This window comes from Bufo bufo, chromosome 1, assembly GCF_905171765.1.
Source record: "Bufo bufo chromosome 1, aBufBuf1.1, whole genome shotgun sequence".
Lineage (NCBI taxonomy): Eukaryota > Metazoa > Chordata > Amphibia > Anura > Bufonidae > Bufo > Bufo bufo.
Genome location: NC_053389.1, coordinates 165,886,054 through 165,911,460, shown reverse-complemented (window position 1 = coordinate 165,911,460; position 25,407 = coordinate 165,886,054). Strand labels below are relative to the sequence as shown.

At 43.0% G+C, this 25,407-nt stretch overlaps 1 protein-coding gene and 1 long non-coding RNA gene across 3 annotated transcripts in view; one reads left to right on the top strand and one right to left on the bottom strand.

The window, feature by feature from the left end:
- LOC121000945 overlaps window positions 1–25,407 on the bottom strand; it is a 677,653-nt gene that overhangs the window by 264,895 nt on the left and 387,351 nt on the right. The window lies entirely within an intron of this gene.
- Window positions 1–25,407, top strand: part of KIRREL3 (kirre like nephrin family adhesion molecule 3) — an 886,110-nt gene that overhangs the window by 549,924 nt on the left and 310,779 nt on the right. For both annotated transcript variants that reach the window (XM_040431744.1, XM_040431736.1), the window contains exons 3-4: window positions 18,631–18,780; window positions 19,557–19,706. In XM_040431744.1, coding sequence (XP_040287678.1) covers window positions 18,631–18,780; window positions 19,557–19,706 — 300 coding nt within the window. The remainder of the gene's footprint in view (window positions 1–18,630; window positions 18,781–19,556; window positions 19,707–25,407) is intronic.

Genomic DNA, 25,407 nt, shown 5'->3' with positions numbered 1-25,407 from the left:
AGTAAGCACCTTGCACTTATTGTCAATTTCCAACTAAAAATAGTCTGTGGTTAGAGAAGACATAAAATCTGGGACTGTTTACTATGCAGGGCGGATGTGGATAGGCGGGAAGCCTGGGCACCATTTTCCTACTTCCAGACCACAACATGCCAATTCTGAAAAGCTGTGCTTCCCGCTTGCCCAGCTTTCTAGAGCCAAAGGTACTTTAGAGATGTCATAGACAAAAGACTGTATTACTACTGGCTGGGTCCATGGAGGAACTTCTGTGGGCTTACCTCGTTGTGAACATCGTTTTATAAACCCCAGATTATAAATGTTTAATTACTGAGTCCGCTGAGGCCAGATGAGCTCTGTGTTTTCATAGGACTGTATTCAGAGAGAGACAATTATAATACCAGGGGGCACCCTGGATATTCATTTATCTCTGTGGTTTGATTATGGACATTTATGAGGATAGGATGTCACATTATGAAGGAATAGGGGGTGTAAGAAGGAACAAGGGGCCGTCATTGACGGAAGCCAGAAGCTCACCCCAGCCGAGACTAGGTACAGTATAGTGGAGAGAGAGTGCCTGGCCATCAAGTGGGCACTTGAGTCTCTCCGCTATTATCTGTTGGGGAGAAAGTTCAGTCTGGTGACCGACCACTCCCCTCTCAAGTGGATGAGCCAAGCCAAAGAGAGGAATGCTCGGGTCACCAGATGGTTCTTATCTTTGCAAAACTTAAAGTTTTCCAAGGAACCCAGGGCAGGCAGGTTACAGGGAAATGCCCGGGTCCTGTCCCGGGTCCACTGTCTGGCAAGTGTTCACCCCCTTAGGGTTGAACAAACTGGGGAGGTACGTAAGAAGGAACAAGGGGCCGTCATTGACGGAAGATACGTGTCACCGAGGTTCCTGGCCTCGGTGAGGTAAGAACCGGGTTTTTCCCTGAAGTGTCAGTTTTGCAGTTGCAGTCTGACACTTCAGCTGTTAGTGTGGCTGTAAAGCCGATCCGGTACTTATTTGGAGCAGCCAAAGAGCAGGGTGGGTGGCTGTTCCCCACGGTTCCAGGCCGGGTTTTGGCTGGGATATAAAAACCCAGTCAGCACGTTCAGCTGGTGTGTATTATCCTCCATGACAGAGAAGCTGTGGAGTCTGTGTCTTGAGACACTGAGGCCATCTATTTGTGAGAGCCGCATGCTGGGGACACAGGCCTCTAAAGCCTGCTGTGGACTGCGGGTGAAAATCTGCTGACCAGGTGAAGTCTTTTTGCACTGTGGACTTTGTGTGGTGTAAACAGGCACCAAAAATGAACACTTACTTTGGGCTTGTTTTTTTCCTATGTGTGAATAAACACTAAACTTTGCTTTACAACCTTGTTTTTGCCTCTGTACTGCGTCCGCTTACCCTGCCTACCAGAGCGAATCCCCACAGGGGTCAAACCAAGGATTCCTATCAACATATTTAGATACAGGGCATAGTGACTCAGTGGTTAGCACCTTTGCTTTGAAGCACTGGTGTCTTAGTTTCAAATCTGACTAAGGGCATTTGCCTAGAAATTGTACGCTCTCCATGTGTTGCTGTGGGTTTCCTTGGGTTTTGACAGTTTACCCTCAAGAAAACATATTGATGGGTTAATAAGATAAGATAATCCTTTAATAGTCTCACCATGGGGAAATTCACAGTGTTACAGCAGCACAAAGAATACAAAAACTCCAAAATAAAGGCATTACAGTGGCAGTAGAGTACAGATTTTTTTTAAAAAAAGTAGAAAATAAGGGATATATCACAGCTTAAAAAATTCAGCCTCTGGATGGAATAATATCCTCAGGAACTCGGTAGGCTATAAATGCAGTCTGTCTCCGTTTGGGTCGGTGTTGGTTGTACAGCCTAACAGCAGCAGGGAGGAATGACTTCCGACAGCGCTCCTTCTCACACTTGGGTCGGTCACTGACGGTACTGCCCAATGCTATCACCATCTCATGCATGGGATGGAAGTTATTCTCCAGCACGGAGATCAGCTTGGATAATATCCATCTCTCATACTTCTCTAATTTGCTTCCTATGAAATCAGCCCCACTTGAGACAGGGACAATACGGCAGAAGAGGGCAGATACTAGAGGGCATGTTGTAGATAGGACACTAGAGGATGCGCTATAAATTACACTAGAGGGGGCAGGCTGTAGATAGGACATGAAGGAGGACAATAGAGGACAGTAGAAGGAAGGACTGTAGATAGGACACTAGAGGGCAGGGTATAGAAAGGACACTAGAGGGCAGGCTATAGATAGGGCACTAGAGGACAGACTGTAGATATGAGACTAGAGGACAGACTAGATATGACTCTAGAGGACTGACTGTAGATATGACACTAGAGGACAGCCTATAGATGACAGTAGAGGGTGGGCTGTAGGTAGGACACTGGAAGGCAGACTATATGACAAAGAGGGCGGAATGTAGACACTACAGTGCAGACTGTAGTGGTGACACTAGAGGACAGGCTGTACATACTACACTAGAGGTCGGACTGTAGACAGGAACTTACCTGAAAAATGAAGCATGATAGAGAACAAAAGATTAATTCCCAATCATTACCCTATGCGTCCACCCATGTAAATGGGACCTATGACTCTAGGGTGGAGACTGTGGATCTGTGACTCTTGATGATGTTTCTCAGTAGGGTAACTTTGATAATTGGGACATACTAAGGGACAATGCATACTGTTAATACTTGAGGCCAGGATAGTTTTAACTATGACAAGAGTGGACAGATGACATGTATTTTTTATTTTTTTTTTATATATATTTTATTTTCCAAAAGATAAAAAAATCGACAGTTTTCCATTTCAATGTCGCAAAACAATAGAATAGAATACAATAATAAATTCATCTTGTCTTATACAGAATTTCCCTTTTGTTTTTTCTTTATTTTTTAGCCTCCCTATCCCTCCCTCCACCCCCCTTTTCTTTCCGCGGAAAGAAAAGGGGGGGGGGGGGACAGATGACATGTATGACATTAGTTGAGAAGCTATGACTTTATGGGCAGATCTGGATATTTATGATACTGGTTCCTAAACCCAACTCCCTACCCCCACCACCAACCAAAAAGAACAATGACACTAGGGTGCAGGCCTTGGGTGTCTATCCCCTAGAGGTCGATCATGGATAAGTATGACACTATTGGTACAGCTGGATGACTCTCATACATGTGACATTATGGGGTGTTCATGAAGCACTGTGCAACTAGCTGGTAGATTTAAATGTGACCATTGTATGTCAGTAGCCCTTGCTACAATTGCATAGTGTGAATATTAGTAACATCTGCTGTTCAATACATAAAACTAGATATAATAGTTGGCAGTTCACCACTTTCCCTACAGTGTGTCTTGAGATCCTCATAAAAAGTTGACCTTTTCTTATCTGCAGCAATCTGAACTACTCTATGGAGCCTCATAAATGTTCATGATTGGGAATTTGCCCCAATCAGAGACACGTGGGCTTAGAGCTCTGTGGCGGCCTGTACAGAGCCGCATTGGTCAGTGTTGACCCCGTCCAACCTTCATGTCTGCCATTGTTCCTCATATGAATCACTTTTACAGGATTTTCCTTACCATCTCATTTTCTGACTATAAAGCTCCACCTGAATTTCATGTAGAGAAGCATTGCCAGGTTCCAGTCACGTAGTGAATTTCTCATCTATTTTTATAGAAAACATTTTTCTTCTCTCACATGGTGGCTGTGAATTCATGTGTGAACCCAAGACAGAAATGGGTGAAGGAGAGAAAAAGTAGAAACTGATTTATAAAGCGATTTCCTCTGGTGACTTAATAAGTACATTAAGGATACGGGCAGATGTTGCATAGCCCACATATAGCCTGAGCCCCCGCCGCATTTAGTGGTCAATGGCCACATTATTTTGCATGTAAAACTGAGATATTACCTTCTACTGGCTATCGGCCACCACATGTTTAGCCGTATATGGGTGCTGCAACAGTTGTCTGTACCCTTATACCTGAGCTCAAGAAGGTGATAATCTCCCAATAGATACCACATGTAAGTTATTGCTTTGATGCCATCATTCATTTTCCTTCCTTCTTTTCATTACTCATTATTTCAGACTAGGCAATACAGCCGTAATGATGGAATGTATCTATAGCTTCCTATAGAGTATTGCTTTATATAGAGTAGCCTTACATTCTGTCAGTGTATTTAACATGCCAGATGACTAGTGATGCAGTTGCAAGAAAAAGTATGTGAACCCTTTGGAATGATATGGATTTCTGCACAAATTGGTCATAAAATGTGATCTGATCTTCATCTAAGTCACAACAATAGACAATCACAGTCTGCTTAAACTAATAACACACAAAGAATTCAATGTTACCATTTTTTGTTGAACACACCATGTAAAAATTCACAGTGCAGGTGGAAAAAGTATGTGAACCCTTGGATTTAATAACTGGTTGAACCTCCTTTGGCAGCAATAACTTCAACCAAACATTTCCTGTAGTTGCAGATGAGACGTGCACAACGGTCAGGAGTAATTCTAGACCATTCCTCTTTACAGAACTGTTTCAGTTCAGCAATATTCTTGGGATGTCTGGTGTGAATCGCTTTCTTGAGGTCATGCCACAGCATCTCAATCGGGTTGAGGTCAGGACTCTGACTGGGTCACACCAGAAGGCGTATTTTCTTCTGTTTAAAGGGACACTGACAGGCCCTATAAACATATTTAGCTATTCCTATGCTGTCATAGGTCCTATAATGTGTATGCCAGTCATATAATTGTACCCCCTGTCCGCATTTCAGACCATGTAAAATCAACTTTATAATCAGATGTCAATCACTTGCCTTTGTGCCCAAGGGGCAGTTTTTCTCGTGCATTTGTGCCCAGCCGCGCCCAAACTGCCTTTTCCTAGCGCCGCCCAGCTCATTATTATTCACTGCGCTGGGCGGCTTTTCCAGTCCCCCAATGCAGTTAGATCCTACGCATGCCCGATAGAAATGTATGGGCATCGGCCTCAATCGGACCTTCTGCGCGTGCGCCGGATAATTTACCATTACTAGCCGGAATTGTAGTGCGCCTGCGTCCCTTATTCTTCAAAGTGACTGCTCTCTGTGTCTGCTGCTGCGCCTGCGCCGGCTCTCTCCTCACAGGCACTCGTATCCAGCGCTTCAGAGTGCTGCTGTCAGCGGAAATACTGTTTGCTAATGCGCCGGCGGCGCTAGGAAAAGGCAGTTTGGGCGCGGCTGGGCACAAATGCACGAGAAAACCCGCCCCTTGGGCACAAAGGCAAGTTATTGACATCTGATTATAAAGTTGATTTTACATGGTCTGAAATGCGGACAGGAGGTACAATTATATGACTGGCATACACATTATAAGACCTATGACAGCATAGGAATAGCTAAATATGTTTATAGGGCCTGTCAGTGTCCCTTTAAGCCATTCTGTTGTTGATTTACTTCTATGCTTTGGGTTGTTGTCCTGTTGCAACACCCATCTTCTGTTGAGCTTCAGCTGGTGGACAGATGGCCTTAAGTTCTCCTGCAAAATGTCTTGATAAACTTGGGAATTCATTTTTCCTTCGATGATAGCAATCTGTCCAGGCCCTGACGCAGCAAAGCAGCCCCAAACCATGATGCCCCCACCACCATACTTCACAGTTGGGATGAGGTTTTGATGTTGGTGTGCTGTGCCTCTTTTTCTCCACACATAGTGTTGTGTGTTTCTTCCAAACAACTCAACTTTGGTTTCATCTGTCCACAGAATATTTTGCCAATACTGCTGTGGAACATCCAGGTGCTCTTGTGCAAACTGTAAACGTGTAGCAATGTTTTTTTTGGCCAGCAGTGGCTTCCTCTGTGGTATCCTCCCATGAAATCCATTCTTATTAGTGTTTTACGTATCGTAGATTCGCTAACAGGGATGTTAGCATATGCCAGAGACTTTTCTAAATCTTTAGCTGACAATCTAGGATTCTTCTTCACCTCATTGAGCAGTCTGCGCTGTGCTCTTGCAGTCATCATCACAGGATGGCCACTCCTAGGGAGAGTAGCAGCAATGCTGAACTTTCTCCATTTATAGACAATTTGTCTTACCTTGGACTGATGAACAGCAAGGCTTTTGGAGATACTTTTATAACCCTTTCCAGCTTTATGCAAGTCAACAATTCTTAATCGTAGGTCTTCTGAGAGCTCTTTTGTGCGAGGCATCATTCACATCAGGCAATGCTTCTTGTGAAAAGCAAACCCAGAACTGGTGTGTGTTTTTTATAGGGCAGGGCAGCTGTAGCCAACACCTCCAATCTCATCTCATTGATTGGACTCCAGTTGGCTAACACCTCACTCCAATTAGCTCTTGGAGATGTCATTAGTCTAGGGGTTTACATACTTTTTCCACCTGCACTGTGAATAATTACATGGTGTGTTCAATAAAAACATGGTAACATTTAATTCTTTGTGTGTTATTAGTTTAAGCATACTGTGATTGTCTATTGTTGTGACTTAGATGAAGATCAGATCACATTTTATGACCAATTTGTGCAGAAATCCATATCATTCCAAAGGGTTCACATACTTTTTCTTGCAACTGTATATAGTCTGTAGATACAACACTAGAGGGCAGACTGTAGATATTACAATAGAGGGCAGGCTGTAGATATTACACTGAAGGGCAGGCTGTAGATATTGCACTAGGGGGCAGGCTGTAGGTATTACAATAAAGGGAAGGCTGTAGATATTACACTAGAAGGAATGCTGTGGATATTACACTAGAGGTCAGGCTGTAGATATTACACTAGAGGGTAGGCTGTAGATATTACAGTAGAGGGCAGGCTGTAGATAGGAAACTAGATGGCAGGCTGTAGATATTGCACTAGGGAGCATGCTGTGGATATTACACTAAATAGCAGGCTGTAGGTATTAGAGGGAAGGCTGTAGATAATACACTAAAAGAAATGCTGTGAATATTACACTAGAGGGCAGGCTGTACTTATTACGCTGGAGGGCAGGCTGTAGATATTACGCTGGAGGGCGGGCTGTAGATTTTACATTAGAGGGCAGGCTATAAATATTACACTAGAGGGCAGGCTGTAGATATTACACTAGAAGGAAGGCTGTAGATATTACACCAGAGGGCATGTTGTAGATATTATACCAGAGGACAGGCTGTAGACATTACACCAGAGGGTACGCTGTAGATATTACACCAGAGAACAGGCTGTAGATATTACAATAGAAGCCAGGCCGTAGATAGAACATTAGAGGGCAGGCTGTATAAATTACAATAGGGGGCAGGCTGTAGATAGCACACTAGAGGGCAGGATGTACAGTACAGACCAAAAGTTTGGACACACCTTCTCATTCAAAGAGTTTTCTTCATTTTCATGACTATGAATGCATCAAAACTATGAATTAACACATGTGGAATTATATACATAACAAACAAGTGTGAAACAACTGAAAATAGGTCATATTCTAGGTTCTTCAAAGTAGCCACCTTTTGCTTTGATTACGGCTTTGCACACTCTTGGCATTCTCTTGATGAGCTTCAAGAGGTAGTCCCTTGAAATGGTCTTCCAACAGTCTTGAAGGAGTTCCCAGAGATGCTTAGCACTTGTTGGCCCTTTTGTCTTCACTCTGCAGTCCAGCTCACCCCAAACCATCTCGATTGGGTTCAGGTCCGATGACTGTGGAGGCCAGATCATCTGGCGCAGCACCCCGTAACTCTCCTTCATGGTCAAATAGCCCTTACTTTCAAAGTTTTCCCAATTTTTCGGCTGACTGACTGACCTTCATTTCTTAAAGTAATGATGGCCTCTCGTTTATCTTTACTTAGCTGCTTTTTTCTTGCCATAATACAAATTCTAACAGTCTATTCAGTAGGACTATCAGCTGTGTATCCACCTGACTTCTCCTCAACGCCACTGATGGTCCCAACCCCATTTATAAGGCAAGAAATCCCACTTATTAAACCTGACAGGGCACACCTGTGAAGTGAAAACCATTTTAGGGGACTACCTCTTGAAGCTCATCAAGAGAATGCCAATAGTGTGCAAAGCAGTCATCAAAGCAAAAGGTGGCTACTTTGAAGAACCTAGAATATGACATATTTTCATTTGTTTCACACTTGTTTGTTATGTATATAATTCCACATGTGTTAATTCATAGTTTTGATGCCTTCAGTGTGAATCTATAGTCATGAAAATAAAGAAAACTCTTTGAATGAGAAGGTGTGTCCAAACTTTTGGTCTGTACTGTAGATAGCACACTAGAGGGCAGGCTGTAGATAGCACACTAGAGGGCAGGCTGTAGATAGCACACTAGAGGGCAGGCTGTAGATAGCACACTAGAGGGCAGGATATAGATAGCACACTAGAGGGCAGGCTGTAGATAGAACACTGGAGGGCAGGCTGTAGATATTACACCAGAGGGCAGGCTCTAGATAGAACACTAGAGGGCAGGCTCTAGATAGAACACTAGAGCGCAGGCTCTAGATAGAACACTAGAGGGCAGGCTCTAGATACAACACTAGAGGGCAGGCTCTAGATAGAACACTAGAGGGCAGGCTGTAGATAGCACACTGGAGGGCAGGCTGTAGATATTACAATACAGGGCAGGCTGTAGATAGGACACTAGAGGGCAGGCTGTATATCTTACACGGCCCTGGAAACACATTCCATGTGTTGGCCGCATCACCCAGGCCCCCCTGATGTGAACTGACTGCATCATAGTGTTTTATGATACAGTCTGTACATATGTGATTGTGGGTCCAGTGTAATGAGTTCATGTGATCATGTCAGGACAGTACAATAGATCCGAGATTAAATATGAACTAAAACACTATAATACAGTTAGTTTGGGTCAGGGGATCACGGTCAGTCTGGGATATGTGGCTGACAAATTCAGCACTTAAAGCGAACCTTTCACCTCATTTTCACTTTATAAACTAGCAACAGTACCTTATAGATTATCTTGAGTGTGTTGTTATCCATGTTAGTGCCGCTTTCCTGGGCTCTTTATACTTCAAAAAATCGTCTTATAAACTTCACATTCGGTGCTCCAACAGTCATGCAACCAGTCAAGGGGGTAGCCCTTCCATCTCCTCTGGCCGTACCGCCCCTGCCCTAACCCCTCCTCTATGCTCCTTAACTGACAGCCGGCTCAGTCGCCGGGACGGCGCTTCCGAAACCTGCGCATGCGCCGTCCTTCTGATTCGCCGCGCGATCCCGTCTTTCTTGCTGACAAAAGCGCGATCATGTAAGAGAATCGCGCATGCGCCTTACGCGATGCCGGCCTGTCTGCTCTCCCTCCCGTGCGCGCGCACGGGAGGGAGAGCAGACAGGCCGGCATCGCGTAAGGCGCATGCGCGATTCTCTTACATGATCGCGCTTTTGTCAGCAAGAAAGACGGGATCGCGCGGCGAATCAGAAGGACGGCGCATGCGCAGGTTTCGGAAGCGCCGTCCCGGCGACTGAGCCGGCTGTCAGTTAAGGAGCATAGAGGAGGGGTTAGGGCAGGGGCGGTACGGCCAGAGGAGATGGAAGGGCTACCCCCTTGACTGGTTGCATGACTGTTGGAGCACCGAATGTGAAGTTTATAAGACGATTTTTTGAAGTATAAAGAGCCCAGGAAAGCGGCACTAACATGGATAACAACACACTCAAGATAATCTATAAGGTACTGTTGCTAGTTTATAAAGTGAAAATGAGGTGAAAGGTTCGCTTTAAGAAGTAGAAATGACTAGAAGTTTTTATGTGTGATTCACCACATTTCAAAATCCACAGAACCCCTTTATATAAAATTTTCTATAAGTTACACAATTTGGGACGATGGGGCGCATTTACTAAGGGACTTGCAACTATTTTAGGCATAAAATAGTCGCAAGTCCCCTTTTCTAACCGGCTGTGCGACAATATTTAGTAACACAACCAGTTTTACGCCGTGTCCCCAGATGGAAGAGAGGGGATCTAGGACTGTGACGGGTCTGGGACTACAGCCCTGGAAAATTTACTAATATTTACACCAGGAAACAGGCGTAAATGTTAGTGAAAAACTATGCCAGCCAGGGACTGGCGTAGGTTTTACGCCAGGCGCAAGTACTGCCACAGATGCATCTCGTCATAATTTAGACTAATCTAACAGCAGTGCAAGGCAGAAACTAGGACCGGCGTAAATTTGCCACCAATGACCCTATTAATGATACTTTATACTTTAGTCAGGGCCCAGGGGAATTGCCGCATCGGAGTGTCGAGGTTCATTCATTTTTAGATCTCGCGGTTGCTGTGATTGTCACATTCTCCTGATATTTATTCTTGATCATGGCAAAGATGGCTTTGGTTTCCTGATCCCCCTGGACAATCTGTCTTCTTTAAAAAGGTTATTTTCCAGGGTGGTATAAACAAGGTCATCACGTCCTCTGTTGATGATGATAAAGAAGATGAGAACCTGCTCATGACCTGTCTGCTGCAAACGCAGTCCTGGGAAAAGGTATTTGTCCCCTCAACATATACCCCGATTTTATCTATTTGTGACGTTGTTCTGATCTACAGAAATGCAATATTAGACCAAGAATCTGGTTAATCACATTCATATGCAGCAGATCTCTTGCAGAAGTGTGAGCGACTGAAAATTTGTTCCTGAATGGGTTGAATTCTGCAGAATGTGCATGGATTATTGCAAACCACATTCAGCTGTATGGAAATTTCGCAAACACATTTTCCTCTATATATGTCCTCTGTTTATGATCTGTTTTGCTCTACATGAGGCTTTTGCTCTACATGAGACTTGCTGTACCAAGTGGCTGCTGATTAAGTGGAGTTTAAAGAACCGGAGTTTAAGATAAGGAGCAAGAAACTAAGGTTTGATAGAATTTCCTTGTCCTTGTAGCTATTTCTCCAACTACAGCAGACAGGGTCTAATTCTAACTCATATTTACTGTTTTCCTACTTTACTGTTCATCCTCATTTAAACATTACATGTGTCCATGGACAATGTTACTAAGTGTGTGTCCTGTGCAATGTATGCGTGCCTTGAAGAGCTTTTCGAGGGTGAATACAATTGCACTAGATGCAATCATGTTGCATATTTGGAAGCCCAGATCTTGGATCTAAATAAGCAGCTTGAAATACTTAGGGGCATTGCAGACCTGGAGAGAGGCTTAGACCTCACTGTGCAGGCACTGACTGGGGTCAGTGAAATGGAGGTGGGTGGAGGAGGGCAAGATCAGGACTATCAGGTGAGCAGTTGGGTTAATGTAGGAAGAAGGGGTAGAGGGAAAAGTGCCAGGGAGGCTAGTCCTGAGCTGGAATGCCCTAGTAAATATGCCTGTTTGGCTGATATTAGGGATGAAAGCCCAGGGCCAGCAACACTGCAGTAGGGCGTTTCTCCTTGCAACCAGGAGGATGCCCCCTGCAGGAAGGATGGGAAAAGGAGTGCAGCAAAGGTCAGACAGATGCTGGTGGTAGGGGACTCTATTATTAGGCGGACAGACAGGGTCATCTGTCACCGAGACCGTGAAAGCCGAACAGTGTGTTGTCTGCCGGGTGCTTGGGTTCGGCATATTGCGGATCGGATTAACAGATTGCTGGGTGGGGCTGGGGAAGACCCGGCGGTCATGGCACACATTGGAACCAATGACAAAGTCAGTGGGAGATGGAAGGTCCTTAAAAATGATTTTAGGGAACTAGGAGAGAAGCTCAAGTCCAGGACCTCCAAGGTAGTGTTTTCAGAAATACTACCAGTGCCACGATCGTCACCAGAGAGACAACGGGAGCTTAGGGAGTTAAATAAGTGGCTCAGAAGCTGGTGCAGGAAGGAAGGGTTTGGGTTCATGGAGAACTGAGCCAACTTTTACAGACTCTACAGTAGGGACGGGCTGCACCTTAATGGGAAGGGTGCAACTGCCCTGGGAGAAAAAATGGATAGACGGCTGGAGGATCTTTTAAACTAGGATCTGGGGAGGAGGTCATACTAATAAGGGTGTAGATAGTGTAGACAGAGAGTGGGTTATAGAAGGGGACAGTGGGGATTTAGTGGGGGCCGGGGTTAGCGAGGAAAATAGGGAGAAGACTGGGCATAACTATACATTTATGAAAAACAGAACTGCTGGTAACAAGAACCTGTTACATACAAAAATCAACCAAGGTAACCAAAAAATCCCGGATATTCACTTAGGCCACTTTCACATCTGCGTTAGGTGCGGATCCGTCTTGTATCTGCACAGACGGATCCGCACCGATAATGCAAACGCTTGTATCTGTTGAGAACGGATCCGTTTGCATTACCATGAACAAAAAAATAATAATAATGTATTTTTTTTTTGTTCATGATAATGCAAACGGATCAGATTTGACTTACACTGAAAGTCAATGGGAGGCGGATCCATTTTCAATTGCCCCATATTGTGTCAGTGAAAACGGATCCGTCCCCATTGACTTACATTGTAAGTCAGGATGGATCCTTTGGCTCCGCATCGTCAGGCGGACATCAAAACGCGGAATGGAGGCTGAACGGAGGCAAACTGTGGGTGAGGATGGTGAGAATGTGGAAACCTTATGGGTGGAAGTTCAAAGGGATATAAACACTGAAAAAATAATACTTGGTGTAATCTATAGACCCCCTAACATCACAGAAGAGATAGAAACGCAACTGTATAACCAAATAGAGTGGGCGGCACAGGCTCGTACACTGGTCATAATGGGAGATTTTAACTTCCCAGACATTGACTGGGGTCATGGTTCTGCCTCATCTGCAAAGGGGAGAAAATTCCTCAACTTGCTGCTGGACCACATTATGGGCCAGTTTGTAGAAGCTCCCACTAGGGGCGATGCTCTGTTGGATTTGGTAATTTCTAATGATGCAGAGCTTATTGGTAATGTTACTGTTCGAGAAACCCTAGGTAATAGTGACCACAATAGAATTATATTCCCTCTAAACTATAAGAAGCATACTCTGTCAGGCAGAGCAAAGACACTGAATTTCAAAAAGGCTAATTTCCCTGGGTTGAGGGCAGCATTTCAGGGCATAGACTGGGTGCAGCTACTGTCACATAATAATACAGAGGATAAATGGGAGAGCTTCAAATCCACATTGAGTAATTGCAATAAAAAGTGTATCCCTTTAGGTAACAAGTATAAACGGCTAAAATTAAACCCCCCATGGCTTACAGCTACTGTAAAAAGGGCAATAGAAGACAAAAAGAGAGCATTTAAAATCTGAGGGATCAGCTGTAGCGTTTGAAGATTACTAACTACTTAATAAAATCTGTAAAAAAGAAATAAAATTTGCAAAAATACAAAAGGAACAGCAGGTAGCAAAAGAAAGCAAAACAAATCCCCCAAAAATTATTTAAATATATAAATGCTAAAAAACCTAGGTCTGAGCAGGAGGGTCCACTAAATAATGGTAAAGGGGGGGTAGTCACTGAAGCAAGGGCGTTGCTAGGGTCTGAAGACATCCGGGGCACGAGCCCACGTGAAGCCACGCCCCCACCCCATGAAGCCACGCCCTCATCGGCATCGGGGGCCTTCATAGTAGTTATTAACCCCTTTCAGCAGTCACTCCTTCAGTGAATGGGGGACTGCTGAAAGGGGTTAATAAATACAGTGAAGGGCCTAGCGGTCTGGGAAACCCCACAGATCATCTTAACCTATGGTCAGCCTAATTTAAAATTAAGCAAACCCCCCAACTATAAACTAATCACAGAAGTTGGAACCCATCAACCCCCCTTGTACTTGCCTAAGGCCTCCTGCACACGGCTGTTTTTTTTTCCCGTTTACTGGCCGTTTTTTGCGTTCCGTATACGGTCCGTATACGGAATCATTCATTTCAATGGTTCCGCAAAAAAAACGGAATGTACTCCGTATGCATTCCGTTTCCGTATTTCCGTTTTTCCGTTCCGTTTTAACATAGAACATGTCCTATTATTGCCCGCAAATCACGTTCCGTGGCTCCATTCAAGTCAATGGGTCCGCAAAAAAAACGGAATACATACGGAAATGCATCCGTATGTCTTCCGTTTCCGTTCCGTTTTTTGCTGAACGATCTATTGAAAATGTTATGCCCAGCCCAATTTTATCTATGTAATTACTGTATACTGTATATGCCATACAGAAAAACGGAACGGAAAAACGGAACAGAAACGGAAACACAACGGAAACAAAAAACTGAACAACGGATCTGTGAAAAACGGACCGCAAAACACTGAAAAAGCCAAACGCTCGTGTGCAATAGGCCTAACATTCAATAACGGTACCACCTGTTGTAGCAAACATTGCAACTAAAAGCTTTCTAGCTTTAGATCTTTCTTTCACATCTGTGTGGAGTAGATGTCATCATCCCTGCAGGACTGTGGAATTCAGCCACATTATGCGTGCATAAGCTGGGAGGGGACACAAACTTTTTACACAGCACTTTTATTAAGTTAAAGGTTAAGGCAATTTTTGTTATTATTACATTCTACTAATTTTGGGATAAAAATCCTTTATTTTAATTGGTCTTTATACATTTTTTGTAAAGGGTTAAAATGGTTATGCAATTCTTAAAATGTCCCCCCACAATGCCGGGGCCCCTCCTATAGATCATACTTACCCCGCTCCCCGGCACCCGCGTCGCTCCAGATCCCTAGACGGCCACCGCTGTCTTTTCCCTTCACATGGATCAAGACATCCGGCAACAAGGGGATTGTTGCAGCCAATAGGTGGCCGTGACGGTGGCCAGCCCCTTTGCATCACGGGTGACTTTACCCTTGATGCTAGGGAGGCTGGTCACCATTGTGGCCTGCTAACCCTCCGCACGACGGGGAGATGGCGCAATGCTTTGATAAATATGTTGCACTTTGAATCATATTTGCAATGGATCAATACCTGAATCCCTTGTGTCTCATACGTGGAATGAGCTCCTCGCCGTCATATGATAGGAATGCCTTTTATCTCCCTGTGATGATAGAATTGTTGACCATTGCTTCTTCCGGGCTAATCAATAATTGTGTGATTGTACAAAAGGCATCAAACATCACACAAGATCATTTCTGCCTCTCATTGTCCGTCGCATCTTCGTCCTTGAAATGCCTCAATCAAAAGGTGGTGGAGAGAAAGGCCTTGGAGTCAAACACTCGAGGCAGACATAATGCCAGAACACACAGACCTCCTACTGCAATCATCTCTCCCAAAGAGAGAATCAATTCGCCTGTAATACTTCCACAGAAAACATGTTATTAAGTTGTACTCGGCGCGATTATTCATTTGAGGGCTCACAATTTAAATAAAACCAAGATTATTATCGTTTTTTATGAACTTGGGAAAAAAAATATTCTATTGTGAGTTACATAATGGTATTCGTTTTTTTAATGAAAAAAAAAAGCGTCTCGCCGTTCTGCTCATTTATAATTCATTAGCAGATTGTAGACATCAAATCCAGTTGCTGAGCAGTATAAAGAGCAGCGTCTTATGCTACACGAAAGCTGCAACCAGGATATGGTAACCTCATAGGGCAGGAACATGCTGCACACAGTGACATGGCTATTGGGGGGATGTAGGATTTGCCCCGGTGCCTAAGGAGACTCCAAGACCTCTTAGCCACATAAGTCCATATTCACTTCACCACTAGTTATTTCCATTGTTCTACTCCGTTAGTAGTTGATTCACGGTGGCTGTTCTCACCCCAGTGCTCCCTGCGGCTGTGCAGGGAATGGAAGGCGCACCCCTTTTTTTTCTTTGGGGCACACCATGGGCTTTCTAGGGATTCTGCCTGGAGTTAGTTGGGGTACCCCTTGATGTTAGGTAGATGATTGCAAGGCAGTTGGGCAAATGTCGGGGCTGATAGATGGATGATGAAGTCAATGACCAGGCCTATTTGTTTACAATAAATTAAGTCTCTCTTTACTGAACTGATGATGAGAGTAGTAGTGCATATAGCAGCAATAGGCACAGTTGCAAAGTATATTACAGTGTTGGCTTTTCCCAATAGCTGTGTATAGGCAGTAATAATAATGGTATTAATCCTCCGAATCTTACTCTAAGTACACTTTACTATCGCCCTGAATAACCACAGACGTGCAATTCCGTTCTCATTAACTCTTTCTGCAATTCCAAGGCTGTAGGGTGCAGATCTTAGATCTGGATGGCCAGTCCATCTCAAAATGAGGTGGGAACCGTAAATTCTTATTGCCAAAAAACTTACGGTACCTTACTGTCTTTCAAGGCTCAACCTTTGAAGTGAATTCTCAACCATCAGAAAAATCTCTGTTCTCTTTCTCTCAGGAGTAGTCTTTCCAGCAGCTTTTGGGTATTTTCACACTAGCGGCAGGACGGATCCAACAGGGTGAACAGCCGCCGCTAGTGTGAAAGTAGCCTTTAGCCTCAGGGTTGTAGATTCCCTGGACCAGACTTCTGTCCGGGCTTACTTCCCAGGAGTGCACTTTGCCTCTAGCTCTGATTAGAAAAATCTTCCTAACAATGGAGTAGGACCAGCCCATCACCTCGGAAATTTAACTAGGACTGCCAGTGTTAACTATATGTTGCTCATACATAACCATTTGGGATATGCAAAGTGCTCAGAATAGACTACTATGACATTAAATCACAACATTTAAGTCTTTAATAATAAATTAACCTTTTGCAGTGATCACTTTTTTGTCCACTCATTTTCATGAGATGCTCTAAGAGATGTAGGTGTTTTTCCTGACTTTTTTTTCTGCAGTTTTGCATTTTTAGTGTCATTTTTGCTCCTGAATTTTTGGTAGCGTTTTTGCCATAAAAATACCATTTTGAAACATTAGCTGAAGGACACAAGACAGTTTTTTCTCCTGGTATTTTTGTTCATTAGGTGGTATTTTTTTTTGTCTTTCTTGCTTCTTTTAAAATAAAAATGCAGCATTCTGGAGCTCTTTGTTTTTTTAGGTGTTTTTTTTAATCAATTCCATAGGGGAAAACAACATGAAGAAAAAAAAAACACCTGTGGTTATTTTACAGGTTAAAAAAACTCCAGAGCTAAATTCACACGTTTAAGGACCTTAAAGGGGAATCCAGGGGCTTAATCCATTTCATGATACTTTACAGAGTAATGTACAGTATACCTCCAGACAGAGGTCCTACAATACAAATAACTACTTTATCCTGTATGTACTGTAGATCCTGCACTGTGTGAAGTCATGGGGACAGATTTTCTAATAATAAGGGGTAATGTATCAAATGTTCTGCACCAGAAAAGTGGAGTGATTTTTCCTGTTTTGTCACTGAAGGCATTTGCATATAATTTATGATTTATTTTCTCCATTTGTAGTGTGACTTACTCAATAACCAGCTGTTCACATTTACTAAGGGAAAGTCAGATGTCCTATGAGCGAAGCATCATTTTTTGCCAGATTTATGTTTGTGTTTTTTTGGGTAAAAAGTTGCAAAAAAAGTTGCAAGGGTACTCAAGTCTTGTGGTGGAGTACAGACTGATGGAACCTTTAATAACTATGATTAGACTGAAAAATCCATATTGTATGACATAATGTCACAATTGGCATGCAGCATTTTGTAAAACAAGTGCAACCCATGTCAGGAACCTCAAAAACATGAGATCAAGAAGTAACATTAATACATTACCCCCTTAGACTAGACAGTCTAAAGATGCACCAGATTTATCACAGTCGCTCAGGCTGGATGATACATTTTGTACATCTTTACACTGTCTAACCTAAGTTCATACCAACTTTTAGGCCGAATGCACACGGCCGTGTTCCTCGGCCGAGAGTGGTCCGTGGTATGCCGGGCTGGATTCCTGTTCTGAGCAGAAGCGCACGGCGTCAATTAAATTTGAAGAATAATGCCAGAAGTGAATGCATAACAGTCTCTTTTTAACTGCAAAGTATAACTTTAAGTATACATCAAATAGCAGCAGATTCAAAGTGCATTTTCTGGCACCAGTAAAGGAAGTATGGAGGCAGGTCGGATGGCTGGAACCTAGCACTTGAGAGTGTAGATGTCCTATATCAGATCTAAACTTTAGCTTTAACTGGCCTAGTAGTAGTCTTAGGTGATGGGTGTCTAAACCATAGTCCCTCACCTTAGAGCAGTGTCTGGAATGCAGTTTTCAGCTATTCACTCTGATGTCTTGTTTCTCAAGTGTTTGCTTGAGGTTGGATTACATTGATCTCTCTGGAGAATCTCTTGCAGTAGCTCTGTAGTGTGCTTCCTCTTGTTTTTGTATCTGCACAGGAACTCCCCGTCCTGGCAGGAAGTGGGACCAGCCCATTCCTACCAAGAGAGAAGGAACAGACTGGTTAGCTTTGTTCCAGGCAACCATTTGCCATCATATTAATGATAAAGCAATTTGCAGATATCCCCCAGGTCTGGGGTACTGCAACTGGTGAACCTCTCATGTGGGGTTTTTGAAGATCCATCTCTTGTCTTGGCCATGTGTATTATGTAACTATTCCAGGTCTGTTCTGTAAGAGGAGGCATTGCTGCTGTTTGCTGGAAAACATGATGTTTAATCCAGTAGAGACTATAATTTGCTGGTCTGTGGGCAACATCCTTGTCTGAGATTATACATTTTGCATGTACAGAAACGCAAATTGCTTATGTGGCCTGTATAGAATAGACACCAAAGTGTTTTCTTGCAAATGACCTTAGTGATTATCTTTATCTGTTCTCTCTCTGTAGGTCAGTCTTCTTCCTTCACCCAACAACCGCAGGATCAAGTGGTAGTGGCCGGGAGGCCGGTGAGTTTACCGTGTGCCATCCCTGGTTATCATGGTGTCGTTCTCTGGATCAAAGATGGACTGGCACTAGGCGTCGGAAGAGATCTTTCTGGTATGGAACATGTGAAACTTCTATTCCAACTTCATTGCTAGTTGGTTTTTGATAGTGATATATTTCAATACTATTTTCACCAGTAGATTGTTACAGTGTATCACAGTCAAAGTTCGGGAGAGCAAAATAATGTAACATGACCAAATTCTATGCATTCATAATCAGTGGCGTACATAGAGAAGTAAGGGCCCCATAGCAAAGATCAAACAAGGCCCCACACAGGACAGAAGCGTTTCTGCCTAAACCATTTTCAATGACGCTTTGGCCATTTTTCCCACTGCCTCATTTGCTAAAAGTTGTTCTTTTAGAGGATAGAGTCCTGACCAAGTTTTTGTAGAAGAAGGGATAATCCCAACTAATATTAGGCCCCCTCTTGCCCTGGGCGCCATAGCAGTCGCAGGGTCTGCCGCTATGGTAGTTACACCCCTGATTCATATCTGCCTTCTTCAGAGGTCCCAACAGAGTTTGTTTGAACCTTTACCCCACAGTCTTGTTCTGGTGATCTTATACCATGGTATAAAGCCATTGTTCATGAATGGGGTTATCATGAGCTGCCCAGGACTCTGCATAATAAATACTCAAAGTGTTTAGCCACCACTGGAGTATACTGCCTAGAAGAAGTCGGTGGGGTGAATCTAGATCAATGTATTTGGAGTTAGCACAGCTATTCGGGGCTAGTAACAAGCTGCAAAAGCTGAATTACTTACTTTGTTGTTAGGCATGTAATGCTACACAAGTTCTACATAATGGGTTCATATACCTTGTCTCTCATTTAGGCTATCCCAGATACTCTGTAGAGGGTGACCATTCATCTGGGGAACATCATTTAAAGATTCAACGTGCAGAGCTCCAGGATGATGCATTGTATGAATGCCAGGCTATTCAGGCCGCCATCCGATCACGACCAGCCCGACTCACTGTCCTGGGTATGTGACTTATTTCTTTGGATAATTAATGTATTGCCTGAAGTACTGAAAGGAAAATCTCACTTAAATTAAAGGGAATTGTCATGTGATGGATTTTGGGTTTACCGTCTCTCTTTAATAAAGGTGTCCCTCCAGGACAGTTTATTATAATAGTTTCGGATACATTGAATCAATGCAGGTTGCTCCATCCACAAGAGATCAGTGCAAGATGATCTGACCACAGCCACAAATAACAGCAAAATGAGTTAACAAAATAGGATTCTTCTGGATTCTGAGTCTGGAGCTTATTACCAGTAATAACCATGAGAGTTGCCATTATTCCCACTCACATTCTGCTATTTTAGAAGAGAAAAATAAGATATTAGAGCGTAGAGAAGAAGGGGGGACATCATCTTCATAAATAACTGGACTCTGCATTGGCGGAGGTTTGCCATTTCCACAGCCACATTTACACTTTATTGAGTTCATCATATTAAAAAAAAAAATCCATTATGATCCTGTAGCAAATAATTAGATGTCACATCGTAACTTGTATCACACTGCATTACATAATGGCTCTTGTTTGCATAATTAAAGAATAAGGTCCTACAGTATAGTATGAAAAGAATGAGTTTTTGCACAATTTTCCATAAATAAAACTAAAAAAGAAAAAAATGCAAGAAATACATTAAAAAGCCCTATGTCTCAAGTAGAAAAATAAAAAGTGTGTTAAATTTACAAAATAATGGTCATTAAAGGGGTTTCTCTGGATAATTCATCAATATGAGATCTGTGGGAGTCTGACTTCCGGGACCCCCTCCAATCAGCAGTTAGAAGAGGCTAGGTGCTCCTTAAGCGCCGTGGCCTCTTCCCAGGCTGACCATACATCGGTCACGTGGTCTATTTGCAGCTCAGTATCGTTCAAGTCAATGAGGCTGAGCTGTAGTACCAAGCGAAGCTGCTATTGGATGTACGGCACTGAGTTTGGAAAGCTGCCGGGAGCCCGCAGCACTCTCCAGAGCTCCACTGAGCGCAGCGGCTCCTGAAACAGCTGAAGGTAACACCTTAGGCCGATGCACAGGAGCATTGATCGACATTTTTTTGTGGCCCCTTGAAATAGAACGATATGACAATGTGGCCCTCAGACCAAAAAAGGTTGTGCTCCCCTGCTGTATGCCATTACCTTGTCGCCTGAATGCCATCACTCTGCACTCTGTATGCCATTACCTTGTCGCCTTTATGCCATCACTCTGCATGCTCTCACTATGCCCCATGTATGCCATCACTTTGTCACCTGTATGCCATCACTGTGTTCCAGCAAGAGTAGAGACATTGACTGGCACTGCAACACTGTACCGCAAGAATCTGCACAGCAACCAACTCCCACCACATCCTCCTGGACCTGGAGTGTGTGCACAAAACAGCGGTATAGGTGCTCAGTGATGTCAGTGTAGTAAATGGCAGTAAAACTATAACTATAGATTCTGAGATGGACATAGAACAGGAGTGTTCTGAAATTGCCTTAAATGCGGGTAGAGAGGACGCAGGTGTATTTTTTGATCAATGCAATTCTAAAGATGTGCTTCAAGTCATAAGTACTAAATTACTATCTACCCTGCATCCTGTACCCCAATGGCGCTTTTAATAGTTATTTTGGAATAAAGAAGATTTTCAGTGGTGAGTGCTGCAATCTTTTTTCTATATTTACTGCCATCACTCTGCTCCCCTCTCATTTCACATACTGTACCTGCTCCTGTGTTGACTCATCACAGAGTGGATGCCGCTGTTTGACTGGATGGTGCTGACACCGCATGCAATGTCCAGTGTTATCTGAGGACTAGAAAACTTGGTCCCCTTCATGTAAGTGAGACAGTGGCCATCCCACTACCTATGCATCCGGCATATACCGTAAGTGATGCTCCTTTAATTCAAAATAAATATAATACTTTAAAGCGGCTCTGTCACCAAGATCAACCCTATTAAACCAGACATACTAGCTGGTAGGGCTCATCATTCTGATTAAAACAATACCCTTCTTTTGTCTGTATTTTAAATAGCTGCAGAGATATCTGCGTTTTTATTTATATGCAAATGAGAAGTTCGAACACCAGAAGGCGGGTCTGAATCCTTTGAGCACTGCTTGGTAACACCCCCTGTGCTCTACACACTCCCCCTTCCCCTTGATTGGCAGGGCTAGACATGCTGAGGGCAGAGCTGTGTCCTAGCATCTACATATCATATACACTATGTACTATAGCTTTACCACACTGAGATATTCTCAGAAAACTAATATACATATAACTGCTTTATTCACCAGCACAATATATGATTATAAAGACACCAGTAATATGTGTTAGCTTATAAGCATAGAAATACACACTACTCAATGTGGTAATGCTATAGCCTAGTGGTAAGTTGTCTGCTAAGTTCAAGTCCCATTAGACACTTAAATATATATGTTATATAAACATTCTTTTTTTCCTGTTACTTTGTTCTCTCTCATTTAACCCATAAAAAGGATATACTACAATAAATGATATATAATCATATAATAACAATAAAAGGCCTTACTATAAGAAAATCATTTTTTTTTTTCAACCTTGAATGAGGGGCAATTGACAATATACAAGTCAATCTGTGTTTGATTTTACACAACACCGAATCGGGGACAACAAACCATCGACCGGTGTAAAAGGTCCCTAAGATGAGCTCTCTTTGTGAGGGCCTCGGAACAGCCAACCTGCTGTTTGGCAGAGCAGGAAACCTGTTAAATTCATGTAAATGACCCTAATCTGAGGGATATTCACAGGGCCCACATACAGGATGCTGAATCAATATCTGCAATGAGACTAAATATTTATCTCTGCAGAGAGGATGCAGATTCGACACGGCATCGGTGACTAGAACCGCCGCACCTCATTATGTAAATTGTGACTTTAAAGCGAGTGCCGCGTTAAGCCTAAAAAAAACATAATGAGCTGATAAGCGTTGGAAAAAAATTGATTGAGATGAAATCATTGGGTGATTTTTCAGGCAGCGCAGCTCATTAGCTGTTTGAATAAGCCCTGATGTTAATTAAACAGAGTTTGGAGAAATTCAAACATGATGGATTTCTGAGTAAAATGCTAGGTAAACATTTTTGCTTGAATCACTGGGGCTTTAAGTGCGTCTGCAGATCAAAGCTGCAAGAGGTGGGGGGTTGCTTAGCTAAAGAGACGGTCCCTATAGCCAAGGGGGTTACATGAAGCGTCAGCATGTCTTCAGCCCACCATAGGAAGCTTGCTGGGGGCCCTGTTCATTGCACCCACGTCACAGGGCTCTCTGAGACATTCTCTAATTAATGCTGTTTCTTTCCAACAAATGACTTTTTGTGTTGTGATATCTTAACGCACTCCCCGGAGCTGCAGACTAGTAACAAGGGACTAAGATGAAAACTTCCAGCCAACAAGAACTTCACAGGCTTAGGTAGAGAATGTTACATAAGAAGAAAGGAAAACCAGAGCAGCAAAACAGTGGTCAGATACTGAGCGACTGGACAAATGTAACAGGTTGAATGAGAAATGAACAGAATGAATGAGAAAGGGATACATAGAAAGATAGATAGATAGATAGATAGATAGATAGATAGATAGATGCTGTACTCCGATAGCTACTGTAGCTAGCTAGATGGATAGATAGATTATATAGGAATTAGATAGATAAAAAATAAAGAAACTCCGCGGCACTTCCATGAATGTGCATTTATTCACCCGGTATCATGCTACGTTTCAGTTCTCTCAATGGGACTATTCTCAAGCAGTGAGAGTTTCTTAATTTTTTGTATTTTTGGGCTTGAGGGATCGCCCTTCAGCTGCTGGCACTCCAGCATTTGCTTAATTTACAGCGCTCCCTGATTTATTTATTCTTAGATAGAATGGGTGTTCAATAAGTTATCTACCCCAGCATGTTCTGTCAGTGTTAGAAAGCTGAGCTCGTCTATGCAGGTCTGGATATGTAACACACACACAGTAGCAGTTCCGTCTGATGAAAGCACTGGAAGTGACAGGATGGCAAGTGCAGTACAGTGCGGGTGTACAACGGAAGTGAGGGATTTTCAGTTTGTTCTGTGATGAACTTTATTACATAGGATAAAAAGAAGCCTAAAGAAATCCATGGAAGGATGATTGCTGCATATGGTGATGATTAGGCTTGAGCAAATCGAGCTTCAGATCATAGATCTATGAGTGCAATCCGCACTCTTCTGCCTTCCCAGCACGGCTCCTGATTATATCAAACAATATACAAGCTCGGAGGAATAACACACAAGACACAATCTCACTGTGGTCTCAAACAAATTCCTACTTTTTTATTAGAGCATACAGACTTTTTAGATAACAGAAAAAAGAAGGCACACCACCGAGGGGGTGTAAATCGAAACCAGTAAATTCATTAGTTATTCATATAAGCCAAAACTTCCTGACCATACTAACAGCACCTGATCAGGCATGCACAGTAGCTCAAAAACTTTTAAATTTTACTTCAGGATGTGTTTACATTCTTTAGCTGTGCATCACGCAAAAACCACAAAGAACAGGATCTGTCCAGCCTTAAAGCTAGGAGGCACAAACAACTGACCAGAGTTCACCTCAGTGCAGACCATTTCCGACGTCAATTCATTAGAAATTTCATTGTTTCTGCACTTTCCGTACAGCAGTAAATGTATTGGCTCCATGGAGTCTCTCCCGAAGTTGCACAAGACTTTGGTGAATGACTACGGTATTCCTAAGGAATCTGAAGTGGACTTTGGTACTGAGGTATCAGCCAGTACCAAAGCCCACTTCGGATTCCTATTTTAAAATGTTTTTAAATACACAGATAGGAATACCGTAGTTATTCACCAAAGTCTTGCGCCACTTTGGCCAAGTGAAGTTTGTCTACACAGAGCCAAAACATTTACTGCTGCACAGAAAGTGCATTAACAGCTAAGTTTTTCAACAAATCGACTTCGGATCTACAGTATGACCGGAAGCTCGATTCGCTCAAGCCTAGTGATGATCCACCTTGCTACTACCAAGTAAAATTTTGGGCCAAGCAAGGAGTAGGGAATCAATTGAAGATGACCCCTGTTCACGGCAACCTGTCGAAGCATCTTCAAAGGAAATGTGCTGTAAAGTGGAGGCCATGATTTTGGAAGATCATCGGGTCAAAGTCATAGCTCATGAATTAGGCATTTCAGTTGGCACAGTTTCCAGTATCATTTATGATGTTTCGATGAAGTCAAAGGTCAGTTCCCGGTGGGTGCCACGAATGTTGACGACTGAGCAAAAAAACCTGTCGCTGGCAATTTTGCCAAGAGAATTTAGACATGAAAATCCAGAAGACTTCTATTCTCAAATTATTATGGATGATAAAACATGGACCCACCACCATGATCCTTAGACCAAGTAAGAATCCATGCAATAGAAACACAACTTAAAAGAAATTTCTTGTGCAGAAGTCAGCTGGAAATATCATGGCAACATTTTTTTGAGCTACAAAATGCGTTTTATTACTAGAATTCATACCACACAAGACCACAATTACTGGAGACACCTATGCTTCAATAATGAAGACATTACATGAGGCAATGAAAGAGAAACACAGTGGGAAGTTGTTGGCAGGTGTGTTTCTGCTTCACGACAATGTGTCAGCTCACAAATCACAAGCTGCTATCAGGGAATGCGGCTTCATGGTCCTTAACCAT